Here is an 11,203-nt window from a genome sequence, read left to right as displayed (position 1 = left end):
CTGTTGGCCAACCCTAACTACAACCATATTGATTTAGAAAACTACATATATGATCTTAAGCTCAGCCTTTAAAACTCTCGAGGTATATATCCTTCGCTTTTCTCTAGAGAAATACAATGAGAATTTGATAGGTTCACAAAAAGAATTATAGACACACACGTTCCCGCCTAGCAAATAATAGTAGGCCTGCTTATCAAACTAAGCACAAGGGAGAGTCATCATCTATTAGATGAAAAAAACTAGTTAAGATATTGAATTACAACAATATTAAAGATCAATTCTAAGAATAAATGAATTTTCTTTATTTTTCGTTATAAAAGGGATTAGGAACGAATTCTCACATTATCAATCATATTAAAGATCATATGAGTTTGTTATCAACAAAAAAGAAGAATTCGTTGAGCCTTTGAAATAGCAATCAAATCAAATATTGTATTTAAACTCTATAAGGTTAATAGTTATAAATTATAAGTTAACTGGTCAAAATTAGTTAACATTAGTCAAAGTTTGTTAGTTTGTTAGTTAGCAGAATTACTGCAAGGTTAGTTGTTATTGATTCTGTTAGGAAGTCGATCCATGTGTATATGTACATACATCAACTGTAAACAATTTAGTTTAGTTTTTCATTCTTTAATAAGATTCATTTTCTCACAACTCTTCTCTCTCAAGTAGTGTTTTCTCTCTTGAGCTCAACCTCCATTAATGGAGGAAAGGAGCTCACCTTGTTAGTTTTATCACTCACAATATAATACAACACAACACAATACAATGGGTACCAACCATCCAAACAAGATGTGAGGGTATTGAGTTTTAGGATTTTACATAATTTTAAAAAAGCCATAACTTCCTAAAATTTTAAATATGACCCCTCATCAATAATTTCCAAGAAAATGAGGTCTAATCAGTTAAATTTTCCGTCAATTTCTCTCCTAATACTCTCTTAACTTTCTTGATTAAACCCTGCATACTATTCCAACAAATACGTACAAAGCATGAGAATGACTGCACTTGCTCTTTCTCATCTTCCTTCAAACGGAAAAGTAGCCATTCACATTATTTTCAGGGAAAAACATTTATGTACTAAAAGATTCTCGAAATATAATTGATTGCATAAAGTCGTCAATTCTCCTTGGCACAGTCCACGTTAAAATTCTAACTTATTTGAAGGATCCGGCTCACCTCCCGTAGATGATCCCTCCATTTCCACCAGTTGGCTGTTGAGATTGCGACATGTGCCTCAATAGCAGATTTATTTAGTTAACCCACTGTGGTAAATTGTTCACTCTGTTTTTTCAATTGCAGATCTTGAAAGATTTGGATGGGGGAATGGTCCTTGTGACTGTAGAGAGGAGAGAGAGGGGTTTTTACCATGGTTAGAAGGTTGTGGTTAAATAAATAAATCTGCACCATTTATTTGTTATTGAGACACGTTCGAAATTTCAACAGCCAACTGAAGGAAATGGAGGGATCAGCTACTCGAGGTGAGCCGGATCCGTATTTGACACTCTATTCCAATGTACTAAACGATTCTCGATGTATAAAGTCATCAATTCTCGTTGACATAGTCCACATTAAAATTCTAACGTAGTTGACGCTCTATTCCAATGAAATTAGTCCTTCCAACTTTATAAGTAGCTATAAAAGGATGTTTAATGGGCCGGAGAATCAAGTATCAAAAATCACAACAAACACAATACATACATCCCTAGTCTCCTTTAACAATGGCTCCTAATTATGTGATGATGCTTTATCTGATAACATTAATTTGCTTTTCACTATCTTTTGGTATTGATGCTATGGTACCAAGACACAACCATCTCATAGCCAAACCTAGCTGCAATGAAAGTTGTGGCAATGTCAACATCCCTTTTCCTTTCGGGTTGACCGGAGACTGCTGTCTAGACGATCAGTTCCTCGTCACATGTAATCACACCTTTCAACCTCCCCAGCCCTTTTTAGGAGACAGCGGTATTGAAATCACACGCATATCTCTCGCTGGGCAACTTAACGTCTTACAGTTCATATCCAGCGATTGTTATCGTGCTGGGAATAACACGGAAACAACCCAGCCATCTATAGAATTATCATCGTTGCTTAGTGTGAGCTACACCGCGAATAAGTTCATCGCAGTTGGTTGTGACACATACGCCATCGTTCAGGGCTATTATCGGAAGTATAATCTTAAAGTCAGGGATTCCTACATAACAGGATGCATGTCCATGTGCGATAGTCTTGATGATGCTGTTAATGGTGATAATAACTCATGTTCTGGGGTCGGTTGTTGCAGGACATCCATCCCTGAGGGAGCATGGAATGTCACCATAACACTAGACAGTTATAATAATTATAGAAGTACTAATATGACAAATGCCTGCAGCTATGCTTTTGTGGTCGATGAAGCTAATTTTAGCTTTTCTAAGAGTTACCTTAGCAATTTGCAGACCACGACGAAGCTTCCTCTTGTGCTAGATTGGGCAATTGGTAAAGAAACATGTGAAATAGCTAAGAGAGACTCGACTGCATATGCATGTAAGAGTAACAACAGTGATTGTCATGATAATTCAAATGGATATAGATGTACCTGCAAGCAAGGATATGATGGGAATCCATACCTCAAAGATGGTTGCCAAGGTGCGTTTCCTGATTAAATTTCTTCTGTGTTCTATGTTTAAATTCTGTGCAGCTGAATTTTAAAATCAAATCATTTTTTTTGCAAATGAATTTTGACGTTATCATACGTTTGTGCTCTACGAGTCTGCAGATATCAATGAATGTATAGATCGGAAACCAGATTATAGGTGTGTCACAAATGCCATTTGCAACAATATAGATGGGAATTATACATGCACGTGCCCTCCAGATTTCAGTGGTGATGGTTATACTGAATGCAATCGTGACAATCCTCAGAAAAAAATTCTGAATACTTATCTTGTTATAGGTACCTTTCTTAACTTCTTTAGAATTCTGCAAGCAAGAGGTTAATTGTAATCCTTAGTTCTTGGAGAAGCTAATCATAGATTGTGGAAGTGTGTGACTTTCTCATTTAAAAGTTTACGCGCTTAGTTGAGCATACTTTTATTATTTAAATGTATTCTCAACACATAAATTTGAGCATCAGTAGATATAAAACCGTTGACAAATTCCATCATGAAACCATGGCAAGTCTGTCATAGAATTCTCATCCCTAATCCTTAGTTCTTGGAGAAGCTAGTCATAGACTGTGGAAGTGTGTGACCTTCTCAGTTAAAAGTTTAAATTCTTAGTTGAGCATACTTTTATTATTTAAATGTATTCTCAACAGAGAAATGGGATGAGAATTCTATGACAGACTTGTCATGGTTTCATGATAGAATTTGTCAACGGTTTTATATCTACTGATGCTCAAATTTATGAAGGATTCACAAATTTTACTCTATCTGTCCTAATTTTTGAACTTTTTTAAAAAACTACTCTATCTATGAGACGAGTCAACTTAACTAATGACTTCACTAGGTTACTAGTATTTATTTCCTCTATTTTACTTATTAAAAATTCCCTTTTTACATTTAAAAATAGAATGATTTTTACATATATTAGACCAAAAAATATAAAAATGTTCTTTTTTTCTTAAAATTTATTTCAAATCAAACGGTGCCACTTCAAATTGGGAAGGAGGAAGTAAGTAATTTTTGGCGAAGTGTTATGATCAAGAGAAAGAAATTTGAACTTGAAAGCTCTTCTTTCGCCGCATATAACAGATTTCGAAATGTGTAACAATTTTCTTCTCATCAACCTAAAATGTCTAATACAGAGAAAAAGTTCGTTCATGTTGAACCTACACAAACATCTATATGTTAATATATTTTTATTACAGGTGTTACAACAGGGGTTGCTTTAATGGTTATCATAGTATTTGGCTGGTCATATACTGGATTCCAAAGGAGAAAGATGTTAATGATGAAGAAAAAGTTTTTCCAAGAAAATGGTGGATTAGTTCTACAACAACGACTCACAGGGGAAGAGGGATCAAGTAATACTAATACAATAAAGATTTTCACAGCGGAACAGCTAGAGAAGGCAACTAATGGCTTTGATAAAGATAGAGTTGTCGGTCAAGGAGGTTTTGGAACTGTGTACAAAGGATATCTGAAAGATGATTGCATCGTTGCGATAAAAAAATCTAAGGTAATTGATCACAATCAAATCGAACAATTCATAAATGAAGTCATTGTCCTTTCCCAAATCAACCATAGAAATGTGGTTAAGCTCTTAGGTTGTTGCCTTGAGACGGAAGTTCCACTATTGGTGTATGAATTTATCAGCAATGGAACACTTTCTGAACACTTACATGATAAAGTAAAGGCCTCTACTCTTTCTTTGGATATTCGTCTGAAAGTTGCTGCAGAAACTGCAGGAGTACTTTCATACTTGCACTCAGCAGCTTACCCTCCTATCATCCATAGAGATATTAAGTCAGTCAACATTCTTCTAGACAAAAGCTACACAGCCAAAGTGTCCGATTTCGGAGCATCCAGGTTGGTTCCTGCTGATCAAACAGAGCTATCTACATTGGTTCAAGGAACTCTAGGATATCTAGATCCTGAATACTTGCAAACAAATCAACTCACTGAAAAAAGTGATGTATACAGTTTTGGAGTAGTGCTTGTAGAACTCCTAACTGGTAGAAAGGCTCTATGTTTTGAAAGACCAGAAGCAGAGAGAAGTCTAGCTCAATATTTCATATCTTCAGTGGAAAAAGGTCATTTGTTCGATATTCTAGACAACAATATAGCCTGTGAAGAGGGAAATGCAGGGCAATTGAAAAATGTTGCTATGCTTGCACAGAGGTGCTTAAATGTTAAAGGGGATGAGCGACCTACAATGAAGGAAGTTGCAGCAGAATTGGAAGCTGGATCGAGATTGAGGCATTCCTGGGCTCAAACTGATCAACATTCAGAGGAGATAGAGTCCTTACTGCCTGGCACTCAACCGTTAGGATTTGGATACCAATATAGTGAACACACAATTCATGTTGACAGTATAATCAGCCATGTAACTTTACCATTTCCTGGAGGAAGGTAATCGATCATGGATGTTAATTTAGCTCAGCAATACGAACTCAGAACGGCCATGACTTCAACATGAATTTCGTTTGCTCTTCGGCACGTTAGAAACAGGAACTAAGTTTGATTTAGTTGCATCTGTTTTATTTGTCCAGAGATAATAAATTTCAGTAACAAATTAATCTCAAGTGTACTTGTTTATGTATCCTGATAATAGTCGACACATTTTGATGTTCTTCTTACTCTTGAACAGTTCCTTGTTAAATTGTTTTGTAGCTAAACTCATAAGTTTTGCATGTATTATTGTTGCAAGATCGTTAATGTATAAAAAAAAATGGAAGTTGTTGATTTAAGCTGAAACTAATTTTGACGATCAACAAACATCTATAAAAGAATTGTGTCCTTAGCAGGTTTCAATAGGGAACAGATATAATTGCCAAGAACTAAAGAAGAATTGATCATACATCAAGGAACATAATTCTCTTATAGATGTTTGATCATACAGATTCCTTAAGAAATTTGATTTATGGGATAAACACATAAATCAAGGAACACAAACTTAATATTTATGTTCGCACAAAAGGAAAGAACTTCGGAATTAGGAGAAGCCGTGTGGAGTTCGCATCAAATAAGAAAATCAAGTCTAAGTAGGGTCAGATTCCTTAACCAAATTCTGATAGGATTTAAAGAAAGAAGCCAAGGGAAATTTGAACATTATTGTTGTTAAAATCGACAAGTGTTAACCTAGCAAGCTACCATGGTTAAAGAGAGGTTAGAGTTTTGTTATAAGTTGTTAAAAGTAGTTAGGAGGTTGTTAGCAGGTTGTTATGGGTAGTTGAAATGTAGTTAAATGCCAACTTGTATAAGAGTATAAATATTGTACATATACAAGTTAGAAGTATAAGGGCATGTACTGATGAAGTAAATATACACAACTTTCATTTGCCCAAGATATTTTTCTCTCTCTATACTTCTCTGCTCTCCCTTCTCTCTACAACTCTCTTCTCCATTTCTCTGTATATTCTTCTTCATTCTTTCTTCTTCTTCTTCCTCTGGCAACTTGCCTCTTTTTTCTTTCAGGTCTAACTCCTTTGATGGAGTTATCATGGTATCAGAGCCTACAAGGATCGTAGGGTAGAAGAAGAAGATTACAATCGGCGATCTAGACTCCAGTAGAAGAAGTCAAACTGGGAGCTAGGGTTTAAGCTGTCAATAGATATGTATACAGCTGAGACTACGTTCGGATCTATGGAAACTGGTGATGCAAACCTAAACGGAGCACGTGCAACCGCTGGTCCAACCGTTTATGAATCTCCGACTGTAGGACACAATCACCATCTATATCTCCATCCGAATGACACTCCAGGTAGCTCTCTAATCTCCCTTCAGCTCACAGGTTCGGAAAACTATGTTGTTTGGAGTAGGTCTATGCGTATTGGACTGTTAGGGAAAGGCAAATTAGGCTTTGTTGATGGATGGTTCCCTAAGTCTCAGTTTGCACCTGAGCTGTTTGACATCTGGGAAAAATGTAATGCTGTAGTTTTATCCTGGATAATGAATGTTGTTACACCTGGATTGTTGAGTAGTATTGTTTATGCTGGTGATGTATTCAAGGTCTGGAGTGATCTGAAAGAGAGATTTGGCAAAATCAATGGTGCACATGTATTTCAACTGCACAAGGAAATTCATAGTTTCACTCAAGGAACTATGACTATTACAGAATACTACACACATCTGAGAGGGCTGTGGAATGAGTTTGATTCTATCATGCCATGTCCAGGGTGTTCGTGTGCTGAATCAAAAAGGTTCCAAGAACACTTTGAATACCAGAGACTGCTTGAGTTTCTTATGGTACTGAATGAGTCGTATTCAGCTGCTAGAGATCAGATATTGATGCAAAATCCAATTCCCAACCTAAACAAAGCTTACTCTCTAATAGTAGATCATTAAAGCCAAAGAAACCTAGCAAGTTCATGTCATGAAAGTGTTACCTCTAAAATGGTTGAATGTACTGCTCTATTTAGTAAAAATAGGGGAAATGGTCCTAATCAGGGTGGCAACTTTGGCCATCAACCAGGAGGTGATGGAAACCCAGGAAGAGGGCACTATGACAACCAATACAAGCCACAAAAATTCTAGAAGTCAACTCTTGTGTGTGAGGTCTGTGGCTACAGGGGACACTCTAAGAAACAGTGTTTTAAAGTGAAAGGCTATCCAGCTGGATGGAAGTCAAAGAAGAAGAGGGAACAGTTCAATTCAAATTCATACGCTAATCAAGCTGAGGTTACTCAATGTAGAGATCCAAATTCCACAGGTGACACACTTTTACCTACAGCCTTTTTCACACAGGATCAGTACAATCAGATCTTGCAGATGCTGCCCAGAGGAGGTGAAAATGGAGGAGAACACTCAACTAAAGCAGCTATAGCAGGTAGTTCTCTATCTGCTTTAGTCTCAAAATATGTAGATAAAAGCTGGATAGTTGATACTGGAGCAACAAACCATATGACTTCTAAGACTGAACTTCTAAATGACTTTCACACTATATCACCATCTGAAAGGAGACAAGTAATGTTACCCACTGGAAATGTTGTGTCAGTCTCACATGTTGGTAGTACAAACATTCTTGGGAATCAATCCATTGGAAATGTTCTGTTTGTACCTGACTTCAAGTGTAATCTTCTTTCTGTATCACAGCTCACCAAAGAACTCAAATGTATGGTAGTTTTCTTCCCTGACTTTTGTATTTTCCAGGATCTCTTCAGTGATCAGGTCAAGGGGATTGGTAAAAAGGATCAAGGGCTTTACATTCTGAAGGAAGGTGCTCCAAAGGCAGAAGTCAATGGTTGTTCAACTCAGTTCCAAGGTGTAGCTCCTGCAAACTCCACAAGTAGCAGTGTCATCCCAGCTGGCAGACCTGCCACAACTACTCTATGACATCTAAGACTAGTCCATGTACCTGTAGACATAATAAAGAAATCATCCAGTATTGAGATACTAGACATTGAACATTCTACTTGTACAGTTTGCCCACTTGCTAAGCAAACTAAACTTCCTTTCCCTATAAGCTCTCATGTGTTAAATGCTGTGTTTGACTTGTTCATTGTGACATTTGGGGTCCCTACAGGGTACCCACTCATGATGGAAAGAAATACTTTGTGACTGTAGTTGATGATTACTCCAGGTTTACTTGGATTTTTCTTATAGCCTCTAAGTCTGACACAATTGTGGTGTTAAGAAATTTTTTCACACAGGTTCACAACTTATTCTCTACAACTGTGAAGTCTCTAAGAACTGATAATGGCTGTGAGTTTCTTAGTGCTGCATTTCAGAACATGCTGTCTATACTTGGCATTCTTCATCAGACCACCTGTGTTTATACTCCTCAACAAAATGGAGTTGCTGAGAGGAAGCATAGAACTATCCTGGAGATGGCCAGGGCACTCAGGTTCCAATCCTATGTACCCTTAAAATTCTGGGGTGAGTGTGTCACTACTGCAGTCTACCTCCTTAACAGAATCCCCTCAAAACTTCTTCAGTTCAAAACTCCTTTTGAAATGCTTCATTTACATCCTCCTTCCTTAGCTCACATTAAAGTCTTTGGTTGCCTTTGCTATGCCACAGTCCTACATATCCATGACAAATTCTCTCCTAGAGCCATACTAGCTGTCCTTATGGGATACTCCTCATCAAAAAAGGGGTACCTCCTGTATGATATTCACTCCAAATCCTTCTTTGTAAATAGACATGCAGTGTTCAAAGAAGATATTTTCCCTTTCAAGGATGTCCAAGTCTCCTCTAATCCTTTATTTCCAATCCTCACACTTCTAGACCCTTCTTATCCCTCTCTACAGCCACACTCAGAGTCCATCCAGCCACCTTCCCACTCAGAGTCCATCCAACCACCTTCACCTCATGTATCACCTCCTGAGTTCTAATCTCAGCCTCCTTCCCCTCCTGTCCCACCCAGAAAATCCTCCAGACCCAGTAAGCCACCATCTTGGCTTCAAGACTTTATCACCACCTATACAGGTAACTCTTGTTCCTATCCTATTGCAGCACACATATCCTATTCTCATGTCTCTCCTTCTTACAGCTCTTGTCTAGCTTCTTACTCATCGATCACTGAACCTACATCCTATAAAACTGCCTCTCTTGATCCTCAATGGGTTCAGGCAATGCAGTTAGAAATTGATGCTTTGGAGGCCAATCATACCTGGTCTCTGGTTGATTTACCCCCTGACAAGAGACCTATTGGCTATAGTGGGTGTACAAAATCAAGTATAAATCCACAGGTGAAGTTGAGAGGCTGAAAGTAAAACTGGTGGCCAAAGGGTTCAACCAACAAGAAGGCCTAGACTATAATGAAACCTTCAGTCCAGTTGCCAAAATGTTCACTGTCAGAGCTGTTGTGGCCCTTGTTGCATCTAGGGGTGGTTTATTCACCAAATGGATGTCCACAATGCCTTTCTCAATGGGGACCTGCTGGAAGAGGTCTATATGACCATCCCTGATGGGTTTGCTAGACAAGGGGAGTCCAATAACAAGGTCTTCAAACTCCACAAGTCCTTGTATGGACTCAAACAAGCTCCCAGGCAGTGGAACTTGAAGCTGACTAAGGCCTTACTGAAGCTGGGATTCCATCAAAGCCACTATGACTACTCCTTGTTCACCAGGCAAGTTGATAGTGATATACTTATTGTACTGGTCTATGTGGATGACTTATTGGTTACAGTTAGCAATACTGGTCTAGTAGAGGACACAAAAGAGGCCTACAAAATCAATTCAAAATGAAAGACTTAGGTGAGTTGAAGTTCTTTCTAGGCATTGAATGTGCTAGATCTAGTCAAGAAATTCACATGTCTCAGAGAAAATATGCACTGGAACTAATTGCTAAATGTGGGCTAGAAGGAGCTAAACCTGCAGGAACACCATTAGAACAAAATAAAAAGCTGACATCAGTGAAATATGATGAACACTTATCACATGAAGGAAGAGTTGATGATCAACAATTGCAGCACCTTGAAAGGTACCAAAGACTTGTGGGGAGACTCTTGTATCTCACTATGACTAGACTTGACATAACTTTCCCAGTCCAGGTGTTGAGCCAATATATGCACAATCCTAGGGAGTCACATATGGAATCTGCACTGAGAGTTGTCAGATACCTCAAGGAAGCTCCAGGCCTTGGGCTATTAATGCCATCTCAAAGTACAAATACTTTGACTGCCTACTGTGATTCTGACTGGGGTGCTTGTCTGAAAACAAGAAGATCTGTCACTGGATACCTAGTAAAGTTTGGTGGATCACTAATTTCTTGGAAATCAAAGAAATAAGAAACAGTATCAAGAAGCTCAGCAGAGGCTGAGTTTAGAAGTATGGCCAATTGTGCAGCTGAGATCACCTGGCTGGTAAGTCTGTTTAAAGAGCTAGGAGTTCAGATTGAATTGCCTATTAATATGGTCTGTGATAGCAAGGTTGTTATTCAAATTGCTGCAAATCCCATCTTTCATGAGAGAACCAAATATATTGATATAGATTGTCATTTTGTAAGGGAAAGAATCTGCTAAGGATTGCTGAAAACCAAATTCATACATACAAAAGACCAGCTAGCAGATATACTTACCAAAAGTCTAGGAAGATCTAAACATCAACAGTTACTAAACCAGCTTAGAGTTATGAACCTCTTCAAACCATGAGCTTGAGGAGGAGTGTTAACCTAGCAAGCTACCATGGTTAAAGAGAGGTTAGAGTTTTGTTATAAGTTGTTAAAAGTAGTTAGGAGGTTGTTAGCAGGTTGTTATGGGTAGTTAAAATGTAGTTAAATGCCAACTTGTATAAGAGTATAAATATTGTACATATACAAGTTATAAGTATAAGGGCATGTACTGATGAAGTAAATATACACAAATTTTATTTGCCCAAGATATTTTTCTCTCTCTATACTTCTCTGCTCTCCCTTCTCTCTACAACTCTCTTCTCCATTTCTCTGTATATTCTTCTTCATTCTTTCTTCTTCTTCTTCCTCTGGCAACTTGCCTCTTTTTTCTTTCAGGTCTAACTCCTTTGATGGAGTTATCAACAAGATTCTAGATAAATTAATGTAACAATTTAATAGGTGAAAGTTTGGTAAAATTTGACTTAATATAGCAATTTGGTAG

At 37.7% G+C, this 11,203-nt stretch overlaps 1 protein-coding gene across 1 annotated transcript; it reads left to right on the top strand.

Moving 5' to 3' along the window:
• Nucleotides 1-842: 842 nt before the first annotated feature.
• On the top strand, nucleotides 843-5,277 carry LOC129882445 (wall-associated receptor kinase 3-like). The gene is made up of 3 exons (XM_055956737.1): nucleotides 843-2,631; nucleotides 2,762-2,938; nucleotides 3,854-5,277. Exons 1-3 carry the CDS (start codon nucleotides 1,722-1,724, stop codon nucleotides 5,059-5,061), a joined length of 2,295 nt encoding a protein of 764 aa, XP_055812712.1. The 5' UTR covers nucleotides 843-1,721; the 3' UTR covers nucleotides 5,062-5,277.
• The last annotated feature ends 5,926 nt before the right edge of the window (nucleotides 5,278-11,203 follow it).

This window comes from Solanum dulcamara, chromosome 3 (genome assembly GCF_947179165.1).
Source record: "Solanum dulcamara chromosome 3, daSolDulc1.2, whole genome shotgun sequence".
Taxonomy (NCBI): Eukaryota; Viridiplantae; Streptophyta; class Magnoliopsida; order Solanales; family Solanaceae; genus Solanum; species Solanum dulcamara.
The sequence above is the reverse complement of the archived record's forward strand: the minus strand, read 5'-3'. Positions and strand labels throughout refer to the sequence as shown.